The sequence below is a fragment of the Blennius ocellaris genome, assembly GCF_963422515.1.
Source record: "Blennius ocellaris genome assembly, chromosome: 6".
In the NCBI taxonomy this organism is placed as follows: Eukaryota; Metazoa; Chordata; class Actinopteri; order Blenniiformes; family Blenniidae; genus Blennius; species Blennius ocellaris.
Genome location: NC_137655.1, coordinates 10,966,733 through 10,985,128, shown reverse-complemented (window position 1 = coordinate 10,985,128; position 18,396 = coordinate 10,966,733). Strand labels below are relative to the sequence as shown.

General features: G+C 39.6%; 1 protein-coding gene across 1 annotated transcript in view; it reads right to left on the bottom strand.

Moving 5' to 3' along the window:
* LOC308131429 (C-X-C chemokine receptor type 4-like) overlaps nucleotides 1-3,007 on the bottom strand; it is a gene marked incomplete at its 5' end in the record, with an annotated part of 92,819 nt that extends 89,812 nt beyond the window's left edge. The window contains 3 exons of the mRNA XM_080498157.1: nucleotides 2,357-2,482; nucleotides 2,581-2,732; nucleotides 2,899-3,007. Of these exons, the coding sequence (XP_080354283.1) occupies nucleotides 2,357-2,482; nucleotides 2,581-2,732; nucleotides 2,899-3,007 (387 nt within the window). The remainder of the gene's footprint in view (nucleotides 1-2,356; nucleotides 2,483-2,580; nucleotides 2,733-2,898) is intronic.
* Nucleotides 3,008-18,396: the final 15,389 nt, after the last annotated feature.

The window sequence follows — 18,396 nt, the reverse complement described above, 5'->3', positions numbered from 1 at the left end:
TCTTGTCAAGCATTCCTTCAAGCAATATTTTATAGACCCATACGTTCTCAACACACTGTAGTGAAGTCAAAACCCCAAAATCAACTTTCTAACATCAACTGTATGAAAATGAAAGAAGGCAAGATTCAGCACCAGCAATTATTTTGAACAGGAACTGTTGAGTTTTATGATAATGGTCAGGATCACAACCAACACCAATATAAATCTTATTTAAAAGATTAAAACATCATTGAAAACTGTCTTGAGGTCTTGTCATTGAATGTAAGAAAGAGATCAATATGAATTGGATTTTCTGGTCAAAAACCAATGCGTGTTCATTGTTTTTAACACAGAGATCCCCTATTCAAAAATAATCTCTTTGGTGCAGCCTCATTTCACCGAAGTAAAGCCTCATTAGGCATCTAGTTGTGCAGTATGTATTCAGGAAGTAATAATCCTATGACCCACCTTATCAGCATTTTTTATTTTTTTTATTTTTTTCACATTTTAGGATCCTTTTAAAGATGGATAAAAGAGTATGCAGGTTTATTTTTGCACCTAATATTGCAAATAATATACTGGCTAGGTTCAGTTTGTTATAATTGTGTTAAAAATAATATTGTGGCATTTTCTGGCCTGGGTATATTTGCTTTAGTAACATACCCCACATAAGGATTGCTTACGGAAAATAACACATTCCATGTCCAAATATAGAAAAAATATGTATTCCGTAAAGATTCACATGACTGCGCCAGTTCGGCTTCTACCACTGGACTGCATTTATATGTGGTAGTTTACCAGTGCAGACCCACTCCATTAGGTTCACCCATTACCAGGTTTCACCCCTTTTCCCTTCAGAACTGCCTCAGTTCTTTGTCGGATAGATTCAACAAGTTGCTGTAAATCTTGTCCCATATTGACATGATGGCATCACATCGTTGCTGCAGATTTGTCATCTGTCAACAGTCATGACGCTGATGTTCCATTTCATCATCTCTATTGGCTTGAGATCTGGTGACTGTTGAGGCAATTGGAGTACAGTGGACTCATCATGTTGCACAGTATGAGATGATCTGAGCTTTGTGACATTGCTGGAACAAGCCATCAGAAGGTGAGTACACTGTGGTCTTTAAGGGAGTTCCTTACACAGTCAGGAACAGTGCTTGGGTAGGTTGTGATGGTTAAATGATACTCAATTGATATGAAACAGCCCAACATGTGCAGAAAATATCCCAGTCACCATCACACCATCAGCAGCCTGAACTGTTGATACAAGGCAGGTATAAAATATTTTGATGCTGAACTCTGACTGAACTCTAACTGTCGTAACAGCAGAAATCCGATTTATCCAATCACGCAGCATTTTGTCAGTATTTTATTGTCCTATTTCAGTGAGCCTGTGTGAACTGTAGACTCCTGTTCGGTGACATGAGTTTTATCCAATGTGGCCTTTTGCTGCTGTCGCCCATTGGCTTCAAGGCTCAACATGCCGTATGGCCAGACATGGTCTTCTGCGAACCTTGGCTGTGAATGGCTATTTGAACTGTGCAGTGGCGGCTGGTGATACATTTCTTAGGCGGGGCTCTTCATTATTATTCGATCCCAGGCCATTTTAAATTGAACACAGTGCGTTTATAAATGACATTACAACAATTTTGCCTTTTTAGAGTGAGGCCCCCATTGATGAAACATTATAGTTCTTTGAAACGGCTAGTGAATAGAAACCACCTATTAAGACTCTTTTATTAACATACTTGTAAACAAATACAAGCAGCCGCTTCATTAGTCCCTTTTAGAAAATGAATGTGTTTTGTGGCTGGTTTATTTGAAATGACGGTCTGAGGTTCGGGAAAACAAATGTTATATCAGGTATATTTTCAAACAACACATCAATCCATATTTCAAAGCATTTTAGAATACAGCTCAGGGTCCATCGTTAGTTTGTTGGCATAAACATGTTTGCGACAGTGTTATTCATGTATTTAAAAAAACCAAAACAAAAAACACCAGACTTTATCCTGGACAGGTCGCCTGTCCACCATGGAGGATCACTCTCGATCACATTCTCGCAGTTTAAACTCACAAATTATTCCCATTGTTAGAATTTTTTTTTTCCTTTTATGTTTTTCATTCTGAACATTGCAGGGAAAAAAGGGAATTTGGATGATGGTTTCTTTATTTTAACAATTTTTTACTTACACATTTACTTCCTTTACCATGCATGAGCACACATAATCCTCAAGATGCACTCATATGATAAATGTATTTACAAGTTTAGAATAGTCCACAAGAATGACATGAGGATGAGGAATAGATATATTTTTTGATTTTTGATTCTCCATCCTCCTCTTCTGCTGCCTCTCCATCTCTGTGTTGCTCCTCCCGGCAGCCTCCTCAGAGTCTCTTCTTCTCGAAGCAGCTCCTCCTTTGCTATCAGCTCCTCCTCAAGATGGGCTTTCACAGCCCGGTGTTCCCTTGAACGCTCTGCTTTCTCCTCACGGAGCTGAAAAGAAAATTGTGAATAGGGTCATTAAGTCTATTTTAAAGCCACTCACTTTTATCTGCAATTTGTCGTTCCAAACCGGGGGGTGACATCTCTACCTTGATTAGCTTGGCAAGATTCTCCTGGTTAGTGTTGGTCAGTGCTGTCTTCTCTCGCCGATGGTCCTCTTTCAAGCGGGTGATCTCTGTGGCCCCTTCGTTCTCATGAGCCCCCAGCGGTGCTCCTGCTCTGCCAAAGGTGAGGTCCTGGGCTGTGCAGATGTTTTCATGGTTCTGCGCAGAGCTTTGTTCTCGGCGGTCAGCTGGGCGACCTGCTGCTGATGTTGTCTGACGAGAGCTCCTTCCTTTGCCGCCACGGTTTTCTCCCTCATTCCCTCATGCTCCATCGAGTCTCCCAGTGCATGTTTCTGTCAGCACGCATCTTTTCGCTGACCGCCTTCAGCTGGCCATACTTCTTCTCGCTCACACCTTGAGCTGCCGGAGCTTCTTTAAGGAGGTGGTCTTTCTGCTCGAGCTGGGAGACCATGAGTTCTCGTTAGGCCTCCACAGCTCTCGCCTGGCTCTCCTCTTGTTTGGCCTCAGGCTTTTTTGGCTGGCAGAGACTCCTTAAGAGTTTGCAGCTCAGCTCTCAGCTGCGCAACTTGTAGCTCGTGTTGTTTTTGTAGCTCTTCCTCCTCTGTGGCAAACCGTTTCTCTGTTATCTCCTAGCAGATCTCCCAGTGTTTGTTACTATCCGTACGCATCCTTTCGCTGAGAATTTTCATTTGGCCGTACCTCCTCTCAAGTTTTTTTGCTGTAAGAGCTTCCATGAGCTGGCGGTCCTTCTCCTCCAGCTGGAAGGCCATCAGCAGTTGCTGGGCCTCCAATGCTCTCACTTGGCTCTCCATCTCATTCTTCAAGCCGCTGATGCTCTTCAGCAATTCCCTGTTGTGGTCACGATAGTGGAAAAGCGCTTCACGCAGGGACTTAATCCTGACGGAATCTCTCCGTCGGCAGTTCTCCGCTTTAGTCTTGCTTTGCTTCTCACTGCTCATCGTTGAAGAAAATATTGTTCTACACTGTGAATCCGCTGTCCAATGATGGTGGACAAATGCTGTGGCAATCTCGGTGGTTGCGCTCCTGACTCACTGGGTGACTGTGATGGACTGAGTACCTGCAGCCTGTCTGGCACTTAGAAATGGCCTGTGTGAAATCACAAAGGATCACAAAGGAAAGTAGAAAGAAAAGAAATGAAAAGAAAAGCAAGAAAAAAATAGAAAAGAAGAAAAAAGAAAGAAAAGGGGAACAAAACATTCCTCTTGCTGGGCACCACTGGAACTATGGTTGTCTTTCCATCGACTCAAAACAGTCTGGAGATGCTCATCTGACCTTTGGCATCAACAAGACATATTTGCCCAGAGAACTGAAGCTCACTGGATATTTTGTCTTTACTTGTCAATTTTCTGTGAACCTGAGAAAGTATTTGTGAAAATTCAAGCTGATTAGCGTTTCAGAAAAACCCTGATTATCTGGCACCAACAACTTTTCCATGTTCACAGCCACTTAAAGTCACTTTTCACATTCACAGGTTTTGTTTGACCATGTCTGCATGCTTATATACATAAACCGGTTGCCTTGCAATTTGTTTGGACAAATCGTCAAACAATGGTTGTGATTGCAGTTGACAAAAATCAAAAATTCAAGCAGAAGCCAAAGCAATGGTGACTAACACAATTCATGCTGTTTTTCCTCTTTCTCCTGCCTGAGATTGACTGACTGTTAAGTCGATGACCAGAAGGAAAATATGAATCAGATTTCTCTCTGCAGTTTCTAAGATACAAGTCAAAGTAACATATTTGTCATTAATCTAAGAAGACGGTTGATTCAAAATCAAATCAAACTACAAGCTCCATTTTATACTTTGAGTGACAATTATAAATGATGGATATTGATTCTTGTCAGTTTTGAAGTGTGTTGAACCTATATTATGGTTTTTGCTGTTGCTAACAGCGTTGTGTCTTGGGGCAGAGTGTCGGACCTCTGAAATCAAATGTGTGTTGAAACAGAAAAAAGTGCAATCTTTTACAATATATCACTGGATTCCCTGTCTGAATTTACTCTGTAAAAACAAATGGTGCATTCCAGTTTATCTATATAACCACATGCAGTTCTACAAAGGTGACCAAGAGGTGAGCAAAATAAAGATGAGATTAATATAAAAAAGAACTCTAATCTCTGCATTTGTCGGCTTCCTAAACAAGTTTTGTTGACTCTGCATGACAAAAAAAAAAAAAAAGTGTTGTCGTTAAAAGCCCAACCTCGTGAAGGATATTTGCTCTGTAGGATGCTACAATACATCCTTGGCAACACTAAAACTGCCAGCAGAGAGTGGAGAGTTATTTCCAGCACTAATGGGATCAGGACACTTTTATCTCGAGGTTTTATCAGTTGATTAACTAATGCATTGTTCTTTGTAAAGATGTAGAGTGTTGTTTCAGTCACCCTGAGTTGAAGAGGTCAAGCCAAGGTGAGATCCAATCAGGCGACAACACTGTCCCAGACTGGAGGGTCCTGGTGTAATTACACTCTCCATGACTCCCGGTGAAGCTACAGATAAGGCGTTGGACATTGTTAGCGGACTTGGTGGAACCTTGTCTACACAAACACATTGGTTCACATTTTTCATGTTAATTGCTTTGTCAGGATTTGGTGGCGCTTCGCATCGTGAGCACAAGGTTTCAAGGTGACATTTTCACACCACATGTTGATGTAAAAATTTGTGGGACAAGTTTGTTCAATGTTTAGATTACAATGTTTTTAGAAAACTTTTATCCTGATTCAGGAGTTATCTTTCCCCTTATTGCTAGCAACCTGCTTTGTTTTGAGGCCTTTCTTTGTGGAGTCTGGATATTCTGAGTGTGTTCATAGCTTATGGAACCTTATAGCTTATCGCCGAGCCAAAGCCTGATCGGCTAATTGTTGATTTAAATTGATGTAAATGCGCTTGTCATGTCTTTTCTGATGGAATAGAGACCTGTCCAATGTTTATCTTGAGTTTCACTAATTGTGTGCTCAGATTGACTTCTGCACCCCAACCGTATGTTGAAGTGAGTATAGAAGATGGATGGGTCAATGAATGAATCTGTAGGTAGCTCAAGATTTGTCCCAGCAAGTCGCTTTAATGTCTTTAAAGATGCAAGGATAGTTTATTGTCATTGTGATGGCATATTGTCACATGCAATCACATGAGGGTAATGGAATTAAGCCAAAAAGCAACAGTGGGTCCATATGGACAGTTGGTCTGTATTGCACATATTTGGGTGGGCGAGAGATCATTATGTGTGTATGGTGGGTGGATGGGGTCATCCATGTTGTTGCAGGCTATTTTGCATATACTGTAAATGTGTGTTGTAGTGGGTTGTTCAGCAATGCCTTCCATATAATCATGTCAGATTGCTTTGGAGCTTTATATAAAGAAGACATCTTTGATCATGAAGGAATATATTTTTCAGAACTGTACAATCTTAAAGCTGTGGTTTTCCATGAAGTATATTTCATTTCTATCGACGCATCTCAGATACAATAACTTTTTTGTTGTATAAGCTCTTGAAGATATTGACTAGAATCGCTTATTAATCTAGCCATATTCTCATTTTGTCTCCTTTTATTGCAAGATGTATGACTCTGTTTTAGAGTTGGGAAAAAAAATTCAACCCTTTATTATAAGGTTAAAAGCAGACAATACGGCAGAAGTCCACTCAAAAGGCAAAACGAAAAATCACCTATTGAAACATAAAAAAGGAATCGCTGCCATTAATATAAACCCTGAGTATCCATTAGCTGAGAGCATAGAAAGTAATCAGATTTATTGTTGCATGTGAAATTGAATTACCCATATGGTGAAGCTCAGCACTATTTCTGAGTCGCTCTCACATACTGTGCGAGGCTCATGTTGTCCAGGTCTTTCTTCTGGCTCCTTCATCTTATGGCCCAGGACAGCAGAGTAAATTTGTATCCCCTTGTGCATAGGTGTGTCTGATTGGTGGATCAAGTTTTATGTCCCCCTGTCTGTGACTCTCATTGAATTACCACCATGTGGGCCGAGCAGCTGTTCCTTCTGGTCGCAGCAGGCTGCTGTCGTTAATTGAAGCGTAATGGGCTCAACAGCAGGGAAGGTCAGACAGAGCGCTTTGCTGATGCACAGCTCCTGTCTGATCCTATATACAATATACTGAGAAACTTTTAAGCCCGCCCCCCAAGTTAGACTGCTTTCAGGCTGACACAGGTTTTAAATGCCATTCAGCCATTACCTTTCTACACAAGTAATATTAACTGGCAGGTTTGATCTCTCTTTTTTTTTTTTTTTATCTGAATTTAAAACCATGCATTCTTAATTATCTGCAAGAGTTTACCATGAGTGTAACCCTATACTCAAGCAGCTTCAAATATTGTTTCAAAATACTGAATTTGAGTGGATAAGTAAAGTCACTAGTTAGTTAAAGAAAGTACTTTAGAATAGAGATATCTGCAGAAAGCAGCATGCCTTATATAGTTAAGTTTACATTCATCTAAAGCCACAAATACGTTGGATCCACTTTGGAGGCAGGATAATGTTAGTTATCTAGATCTTTGATGTTGCTGTCAGGACTGAGTTGGTTCAGGACTAATAAGGCGCTCATCCTCCAGTAAACAGGAATTTACTGACATTAAAGGAGCAGCGTTTCATGTTTATTTTTTGGATATTCACAATTCTAAATTTAATGGTGGGTTCAGTGAGCAGAACGGGGAGAAATAGCATTTTGGCTGCTGTCCAATTTTATTTCAAAAGTAGAATAATGAGCCCATTGATACTTCAGTAAGTGTAACAGTTACTTATTCCATATTAGTAATTAAATGCTGACTTGTTGCTGCCAGAAGTAGTGGCAATTCTGTTACATGCTGGTTGATAACACATCATTTCACAGCACTGTCAGCATTTGTGTGTCTACATCATAATCTACTGAGATTAAACTGAAATGCAGCACATTTGTTTTTGGATAAAGAGACTGTTGGTTTAACCTCTCTCTTCCCCAAACAAGACTATATTCCCCAAGCAAGTATCATTGTCGCCACTGCAACGAATAACATTGTTTAATATTGTTCTAGTGAACCAGGGGCAATTATGCAGCTGATACTCAGTACTTCATAATGATTCTCATGATTAAAAAAAAAAAAAGTATCTTCATGAAATTAAGTTTTGAGTCTATGCTGTCATTTCAGCGTCAGGTGTCACATCCCCGAAGACAGTCGGCTGCAGCTATAATGTAGTCATTCATCTTTTCGCTCACGCCTCGAAGCTTCTCGAATTATTCTCCAAGCTCCACTTATGTTTGAGGATTCAAGAATATTTCATGGATCATTGGCAGGAGATCAGAGAATCAGTTTTATGAATCAGGCAGGCACAATGCTCTTGAACACAGCTCAGTTATTGCAGGCGAGCTCAAACTGCTTGTATTGTAGCGCTGGTTTACAACAGTAGTTGCTTTTATCAAAGAGCCTTTGAAATATTTTTGTACAGTAAATCAGGAATAGGGAAACATTTCTGATGTTGTCAGGCACCCCGATCGAAGTAGAACAAGAGTGGTGGGGTTTGTGTTATTATGGATTAGTCTTGTGCCATGCTGTGTTGTTGGACCTTGAAATTGTCATTTTAAGACGAGTTTCAGTCTGTCTTTCACTCTCAGTCAACAGGAGTTGACATAAGTTTGTTTTGCCCATCACGAGGAGTCGCATCTTCAAGAATGAGATCAACAACAGTAACATTACTTCAACTATCTACGTATTACACTTTTTTGGATTTAAATTCATTCTGAAAACTCATCCCCTGCCGCTTCACTTCAAAGTGAAGGCTAAAGTATAAAGACTTACCTTTACAAGATAACAAACATAGGATCTGCTCTCATGTATATAGCTTCAGGGTCTGGCCATGTTTTCTAGTTGAGCTCCTTGTACACACATCCCTTTCATGTTTTACACGTGTCTCTCCTCCTACATGCCCGATTGAGGCCAACAAGGTATAGATCCAGCCAGAAACAGTGATAGAAAAGAGGTAATCAAACATAACTTACTGTACTTGTTACTATATTTCCAGCTTCAAAGTTTATGGACTGGTCTTCAGGAGAAGAAAAATGTTAATCTGTGCTAAATCTATGACGTGTATGTCAAATCCTAATGACATGAGGTGTATTAATCTCAGTTATCACAATGTAAAACCAAATAAATACAAAAGAAAGGAATGTTGTGAAAAGGTTTTCTGATGTCACCCTTTACTTTTCTAAAGTTACAAAAACTTTTGTTGTTTCTTTCACTGGTTACTTTGTCAGTAATGGCTGTTCTTTTCATCCTTGGGATATTTAAACAACAACAACAACAACAATATTTACATCTATCTGAGACCCAGGGGAAAAATCCAACACAAATGAGCTCCAAATCCTCTCTCTGGTTTAAATTCCATAATACAGCCAGCGTTACTTTTTCCAGAATGTTTGATAGAGTATTATTATTTAACAAAGGAGCCATCCCGTTGAAATACAATGTGACTCAGTGCATGTATTGGTGTATAATATCTCATGTAAGGGTTAAGCTACTACAAATACATAATTATCTATTAAATCCATGAGTCTGATAATGAATGCATACTGACGATAATTGTTTCCATCCTTATACCACCTGAATACCTTCTTCAGTTATCATCATCAAACACAGGCTTACTCATCATGTTGAAATTAAACAGTGAATATCATTTTGAAGTTGAATTACAAATGACAATCCAATGCTTGAAGGAAGAGGTTTCATTTTTTTTTAAACAATATCAAAACAAGGAAGGCTTTACCGATGTGCTTCTTTTTGCATCCTGTCACACGTCGAGAACAGTTGATTTTCCGTCTCTGTCCTTGATTCTCCCACTCAACAGGGAATTGGATGAACTGTTCAGGAAAAGAAACCTTTCTTTGCGTGTCTGATTCACTCTGCACAAATCTCTTCAGCAAATATAATAAGAGCTATTTTTATAGCGTGAACTACCGACTCAGAGGGAAAGCAGATGACTGGCTGTCCCTGCACCAGAGCTGGTGTACTCTTACCCATTTTCATCAGATTGAGTCAAGTTACTCTCTAATTTGCTTGACACGAATATACACAGGAAGCTACTCTATTGCCTTCACACCAGCAGCACATTGAAGCCATACCTTTCAGAACATATAAGCTTTAGAAAACTGCACATCTTTCAAGCATGGAATTAAGCTTTACATTTAAATGTTTGACATTAATTGTACTTGTTCCCATTTTTCAATTTAGCTGTCATAATTAATTTAAAGTGACTGTCACGTTGTGGAGATTTCCCCAACATTTTCCATGCAGTAAGACAGGCATAGTCCTGTCAGAGGTTTCTGCTTTTAAAAAATGCTCCCATTGCAAGATTTGTGGCTTACACCATGCATATTAATGATGTCAGTTGTTCTTTCCTGCTCACTTGGTGCACACTGAAGCTGCTGCGTGCTATAATGTCTCCACCAGCTGCCAGCCATGTTTGACCTCATTTCTCCCAACATTGTTAGATGTGTACTGTATATACTTCCTACAATGCTAGGTTGTGTTTGATTGTTTTTATACTAACACACAATTCTGTATAATTTGTATAATAACTTATTTCTTCCTCTTCTCTTTGATTATGCAAGTATATTTTCTTTTTAAATGTTATCCGCTGGCAACGTGGCCGAAATCCAGTTCTGTGGGCACTTTCAGATTTACTGTCACGATGTGAACAGTGTTTGATATCATGTCTTCCTCGATGCATGTGAGTCAACATTAGTGGTTTGATACCAGTTTGGCCTTGTCCATGTCTCCTTGGATAAGGGACTGCGCTGGAAATCTATTTCTCTATTGGGTATATGTGCATGTAGCTTTGTTACGGAAGAACGCTCATTGTTGTTCAACCACATTGTTGAGTGACAAATCTACTGAAGTACATTTTAGATGTGATGTCCTTGTGGTATGTATTGGCCCCACTACTTGCAATCGGATTTTTAGTGACGATATGTACATTTACTAAAAAACAATTTTATAAGTGTCTGCTAGTTTAAAACTTTGCAATGCACGTCCATAATTCTGCACGATAAAGCTCAAACACTCCACTACAGGAACAGGGAAGGGGGGAATAAAAGCAAGACAGATGTTAAGCCAGATCTAAGTCATCTTTTCTTTATGTCAAACCACTTCACAGTGGAATTACACAGGTACCTTATCCATTTCCCAGTTTTAAACACAAAGGCAAAAGCTGACAGCTGCCTGTCAAACTCAACGTTTCGCACATTGCTCCAACTGCAAGACTGAGCAGGTCTGAAATACGGTGAGCAATCGCTGAGAGCTGTTCTGAATTTTTTTTTTTTTTATACTCAGTTCTTTGTCATTAATCTCTCGTAAGATCTAGGACGTGACATTATGCTGTTCAACTTTCTGGAATGAGTAACACCGATGCTTAAACTTTGCAAGCACAAAGATTCAAAAGATCTTCAGCTGCTAATTAATATTTTGATTGTGACATTTACACATTGAACTCATTCAGACAATATTTGTTGCTTCAAACTGCAAGAAAAGATTGACACTCTATTCTTGCTGGTTGTCGACATATCATCTGAATAGAACTCTTTCTTGCCATGCCCGACAACTGCGGCAGGGTAAATTGCACTCAAGCATGGCACCTAGTTCACTACCTTATCATATCCTGTAGGGATACGATAATGGCAGGATATGACAAGGGCTAGCATGGTTGTTGCTTTTACAAACCTTGAGAAAAATAATTGTCTGTGATGCGGAATGTGTTTGCCTTTAGTTCAATAATAGACAAAAACTAGACAACTGCCTACATTGACTGAGACTTTTCTTTTAAATTGTAGCTACAGAAAATAACCTAGGTTGCTCTACAGCATCTTACTACATTACATTTTGCAGTATTCCAAGTCATAATATGAAAAAAAAAAATATTGAAAGTAAAACCGATGGATAAAACTTAGTACCAATTATAACTACTTGATAAGAAAAGAGAGATGGGCTTAAAAGATGACAAACAGTTGTCTTATACCAATAACTGATGTTATTGTGGCAATGTAGACTGACCAAGGAATGATTTCTTTTTTGTATTTTTTGTGATGCCGAGTTTTTGAAGTTACAATTCAGTTCATTTTCCAGAACAACTTTCTTTTTGTGGCCTCAATTAACTGGAGACCACTGAGATAAACAAAGCATTTTACCGAAAGCCTGACATTGTTTTTAAAACATTAATTTTTTATTTACTTAGATCTGCCTCAGAAAAAACAAACCGAGAACAATGCAACTTTGGCTTCAGCTTTAAAACTACACTTAACATTTCTCATACAAGTTGTATAAATATTTCATAGAAAGGTGATGAGGATGGCAGACGGTGGAACAGATGCACAGGCCACATTTCTGACACAAATTGTACAAATGATCAAAAATGCAGGTTTTTGATCATTAAAAACTGAACAAAAGAATGACGAGAGGTGTTTTGAAAATTTACACCGACTTCCCCTGTCTGATGCAGGGGAGAACTGGTGTGATTGCTATTGTGTAGTCTTGGAGCAACAGCTGTAAAAACACAATCACCACCATTATCCACTAATCCTCGTGCATGAGATGCTGCCAAAGTGGACTGAAACGTGTGCATGGAATGCTGTAGTCAATCAAACACCAGCGAGACAAGAATGAGTTGATGTATATGTTGTGATCATCATAATCCTCACAAATTATTGAGTATTCCAAAAACCTGGAATGAATATTCATCATACACACACATGTACACAGTCGGCAGCAGGTCTAATTGTCACTGCCAAAACAGAAGAGGTACTTATTCCCTTTTATGCTAGACTGTATATAAACAATCCTGGGGTGAGTGACAAATTGCACTCTGTCGTCTCCATTTCTTGCTCATCAGCCTTGTACGGCATCAACACTTGTGGAAGACATCAGTTATCTTAATGGTGAGCTAACAGCGCTGCCTTTGTTCAGTGCATATAGCTGCCTGTCAGAAATGTGTCAGACACAGTTTGTGAATAACTCTTCCCCCCCCCCCCCCCCTCCTTCGTTGATGTTCCTGACAGGTACAGTTTAAATCACCACCAGTTTGTTTTGGGGCTGCAATTTATTGGCCTGTGGGTATGAACCAGATAAATATACTCTAAGGCAGCATTACATGCAACAATTAAAATGAAGAAATCCGTGAGGGGATGTGTAACAGCTGTCTCGAGACCAGTCCTTTTCCCCCCCTGTATCCACATTCACAAACCGAAGTGGATCAATATAAGGTTAAGGTTTAATCCCCGGAACACCCATCAATCAATACAGGAAGTCACCCGTTTGAGTGCCTTTCCTCCACATGGGACCATAATTCCCAGTAACAGACACATCTTCTCCCGCTCTGCTTTCCGTCCATGGCTGCAGTTTGATAATCCATACAAGCTCAGGCTCAGTCTCAGCGTCCAGTCTCTGAGCCCTTTTTTTTTTTTCCCCTATTGTTGTAAACTCTTATCTCCGAGCTCTTCTCATATTCACTAGAGTACATGTGGTTGTTTCCATGTCAGTGTGCCTCAGGCAACTGGTTCATTATTCCAGTTTCACAGAAACTTCTGAACAGTCGTTGCACACGTGCACGTATGTTATTCGCCTGATTAAAGTATTGTTTTTCTCATGAGGACTTGCTTAGCATTCAGATGTTGTCATGAGATATATTTTTGGCATGAATACACAAAATCAGGCAACACATTATAACCACCTGACTGACATGGTAAAAGGCAATCTTCTATTGCAATAATGGAGGCATTGAGGCATGAACGCCACAGGACCTCTAGACCACCTTTCATAGATCCTGACTCCTGCATAATGGGAACAACTCCAACTAAAGTTGCAGTTTTTAAGATGCTTTCATGTGGCTCTCTAACAATTTAGATCTTCTCAATCACAGTCTTTTGCTTCTGAGGACCCATTTCCAGGACAACATTTTCAATGGAAAATGTTTGTTGTGTTTTTACCATTGTCCTGTGTTACAGGACAATGGTACTCAGAGCCACTGAATATAAATTTTTTTGAAAATGTGGACCTTTTTTCTAAAGGATTCGATTCTGTCTCTGTGTAAATGAGGGAAACCACAATATCTTGAAGAACGCTCTGATCTGTCTCCGTGTAGTTAGAGGAAATGCTTCTACTGCCCAAGTGCACCACAGCTGTAAATAAATAGCTCTTCTGCACATGTGCAGATAGATGGACAATGACAACAATGTTCGACTCCCAGTACATGTTTGCCTCAGACTTTGAATTTTTTGAGTCGAGTCACCTGTAATAGCGATCCATCATTGTGGCTTGTCCATACAAATATCTGTGTACTCACCATTGTTGATGTTTATAGCTCATTGTTGCCTGAGTTGATGTGTGTATGCTTTCATTACAAAAATGGCCAACAGCACCCACTAGTGGCCCAACATGCTTACTGCATTGTTTTTGGCATTTCCTTCATTTCCATGTAAATGGACATTGGATTCAAAACCTTGCTGTGTATAAAGAAAGTGTTTATTGCGATCATCCGGACAAAGCAAGCCTCCATGATATGTATTCCAATTAAACATGTAAAAAACAACCTTTTGACTTTCAATTCAACACACTGCTTAGGGCTGATAATGTCACACACGTGGTCTTTCAGCACATTAATAAACACAATAGTTGATTGCATTGAAATTGTCTCATTGTTTCAAATATGTAAATAGCACAGTGTAAGATCCAAACACAACTGTGTGCGTCTGGGTTATTAGTGCAGCTTGCAACGTTGATGGGCACGAAAAGGTCAGTGAACAAAATGAACATAATGTTCTGACATTTAGAACTGAGAGAGAGAAAAAGAGAGAGATATGAAAAATAATAGTGTTTATATAGTGCATAGTGAAAACACCAAAATTGTCTCTTGACACATGAGATGGATTTTTATCTTGGTATCTTAGTGATATTAGATATGTATCCTAATCTATGTTTTCAAGTCCCACTTTATTTTGTTTTTAACACTTCTTGACTGTGTGTGTCACAGCATATGCTGCTTGACTTGTGGCCTTGTTGACAGACTTGTTGACAGACTTTTCTGTTTTCACATCTTCAAACCTCTCAACTGCGCCTTGATCTAAAAATATGCAATTCTGCTTTAAAGACTCAATTTCATGCATTTATTATGCAGAGTCTGCTTTGCGGTGGCATAGGGGAATTCAGCGGTTTTCTTTTACATCTGTTATTGTCAGACTGAGGCACGTTTTAAACAGTGAATAGGTCAGCATATTACAGTTTGATCTATTCATGGAAAATAAAATCAGTAAAGGCTTTTTGTTAACTGCTAACATCGATTTTTATTTTTGCAAAGCAAAACTACAATCGCTGCACAGTCTCGTGTCAAACTCGAGAGTACTACATGTTCACTTCTTTCTTCAACACGCGGCACAGAGCCTCCTCTTTTGCCAACATGCTGGAACATTTTGATTTTCCTTTTTCTCATATAGCAGCCCATATTACAGCTTTCAAACAGGAGCGGAGTTCACATCATCACCACTTATCACAAAGAGCAGCCTTTTAATTTCACCCATGATTCCCCTCTTCATCACTTCTCTCCCTCCCCTGTATAATTGACTTTGTAAGGTTTTACCCCTCTCCGATCCTCTTCTGCAGGCTTGGTATCGGCTCCACCTTTACCCCACCTTCTTGCACGTGTGCACCCCCCACACCACACTATATTAACAGCTATTTTGCAGAGAGGCACTCATGGCTTCAGGGTCCAGGTGTCTCTCCAACTGCTGACCCATGTTATCAGGCAGCCTCAGTGACCAGAAGTCCTCAAAATTAATCCTGACGCTGTCGCGCTGCTCCTCCAGCGCAGGCTGATGGCTCCCTTTCTGGGTGACGATCCCCGCTGGATCAGCAACAGTCAGGACTCAGACATGCTCACCTGCCTACCCCAGTTCCCTTGAGATCTGCCTATCAGTTGACAAAGGGGAGATAGAGTGACCAGGATTACAGCCAGTTCTGCGTTAATTATAAGCTTTTTTAATGAAGGGGAGGTAGGAGCTCTGAGGCCAGGTGGAACAGCTGCATGGAACAAATCCGATTATCCAGGAACGGTTTGTTTCCCTTACAAGCTCTCTGTCTCTCTTTTTCTGTCTTTTATAGAATAATTTCCTCGCTTTGCCTCAGAAAGCAGACACATTTGTTTTTAGTGTCTGTTTCTGTTCCAAATCCCTTCAGTTTCTTTTTTTTTGTCGCTCTATTTTTACACATATGCCAACACGTCTACTCAAAAAAGTGTGTTTACTTTATTTTGATTTGCGCTGAAATACCTGAAACTTAACCAATTAGTCTTTCCAAACATGGGGCATATACTTCTACCCACATTGAAGTAAAATTGTTTATATTGCTTTTATTCTTATCAAGAACGTTGACAGCAACAAATTGAAAAAGGCTTATTATTTGGCAGCTTTTGTTCTGCAATTGTTCTGTGTTAATTTGACATTCTGTGAGATCCTTCCTGTGTCTCTGATGAAATATTTATGGTATGAAAAAAATAATTCACCGAGAATTATCTGGCTAACAACACAACTCTCTGCGGCTTTGTTTTAGGCATTGCATCAATTAGTGTCATTTTTTTTCCAAAGGCCATTGATTCACTTTGAACAGGGAAATGTGTGCTTCAGTAAATGCAGCATGATTATCTACCAATAAAACTGAACACCTTTTTAATGCCAAAAGCAGCTTTGATGCATGGATGTATTGTTCTCAGGTACCATTTAACGCATTTCATTCTCTGCCTGACAGGGATTTTTCCATTTGATATAAACATATGAGTCCAGACTGCAATCAATCATACTGGATGGTGGTTCCTCTTCTGTATCAGACGTTTGATTTAAAGCAACATAGCAGCAAATTGTGAACCTTACTTTGTTTAATTGCATCTTTCATGAGACGTTTATCACTCACCAAGTAACATTGCCACTGAGATGAGCGCAGAATGTGCATACTTAAGCATACTTGAGAAAAGAATTCGTCTCTGTAATAATATTTGGCGCAACTAATTTGATTAAGAGATTCTCTGCAGCTTGGCCATATTTAAACATCATGGCGCAACATTTTTGCCTTTTTCAAATTTACCCTGCCTGATCACATTTACTATGTAATTAATCTTTGTAATTCAGCAATCTTCTAAAAGAAAGTGTTTCCAGGCCGTCTAATTCAGTGATTCAATTTTCAGCCCAACCCAGAGTTTTTATGTTTTTTGTAAGCTCTCACAAACTGGTAAAAAGGAAAACCGCACAATGCGGAGATTAAGCAGATCCGAAAAACGAAGTAAAACCAACCTACCGATTTTATGAGATACTCAGAAGTCGACGGTTGGTATCATTTAACTGATCTTTGTGTGGTGAGACTGGAAATTAGTTCCCCCTGTTATCAGTGCTGTGACCCTGCCAGGTTGGTTAACTACCCATATACTACTGCACCTATAGCACATGGATGCAGGTAAAAAGAGCCACAGTATGTTGGGTGCCACAGTGATAAACATGCAGCTGATTGAGTTCACAACCCTGGCTTCAGGAGCCACTGCTCAGCCTGCCAGACTGTTTGAGGTGCTGGCAGAGGAGAGATACCTCTCTCTTTCAGATACTGGCACCTACAACATCTTAACAGTCAGGGGAAAATGATTTTCAATTTCTGGAAGCTTTGCAAAATATATAGACTGTTTTAGTGATGTGATGTGATGTGATAATCGGCAGAGCACCGCAACTGAGTTTGTCTTCTTCTGAATTATAGTGCTGGAAAGCCGTTTATTATATAGAGAAAGCTTGAAGTCTATGAGTACTGCCCAGTCTGAAAAGTGGACATCTTTTTGAAATGCATGCCGACAACATGGATGTGAACTGGTGGTAAAATCAAGGTCTTCCATAATATTTTTAAATAAAATGTAAGATTAGGCAAATAGGAATAATTTAACAGATAGTGATATATACAGGATGGTGAGCATCCACCCACACGAGCAGGAGAGGACACTAATGTTATCTTACACTGTGATATGTAGCTGTCGCATACTGACATCAGCAAATTATCCACATCTTGATCTGAGTGATATTTGTGCAGTTTTAGCTGTGATTTTCACATATTCAATATAAAATAGTGGGGAACAAAAAGCTAAACCCAACCTGCGAAATGGTGATGGCATATTTTTCTGATTGTTTTGTGCTAAATTGGAAATGTCTCCAACATTTTAAAGTGAAGCACTGAGATGGTAAAACAGTGGCAGGCTAGACACATAGAAAAGTCTGCGTATAGATGGCTAAAGGCACTGTCTGGATGAATATCTGTGCTTGTGTTGCAGAGCAAAAGCTCTGTCATCGAGTCAAGACAGCTTTTAGCTGTGGGACAGTAGAACAGTGCCAGGGCAGGTGAGGAAAGCAACTCCTGAAGGGAAATGAAAAGCGTAAGGCAGGTTTAAGGTTGGGGGTGGCTGTTTTCACAGGAAAGGATGGCAAGTTCTTCTCCATATGGGCTCAACTCAAAGGTTTCTAGTGTTAAACAGAGAAACCTATAGAGCCTTCACTTTCCCAGCGTCAGTCAGACATGATACTGCATGCTAATGTGATATAGTCTGACTTATAACCTATTTAGGATTCACTTGCTGGGGCTGCTATAATACTTAAATGATGAAGCAATCAAATTCTCTGGATTGGTATTATTGGTTCTAAATTTCATTTGTCAGTCAAAAGGTTGTAATAACATTTCACACAAAGAGAAACATTTCACAGCATGGAAAGTCACAAAACGCCAAAGTAAGGCACATTATTTCTGTGTGAACCTCCACTATCTATAATA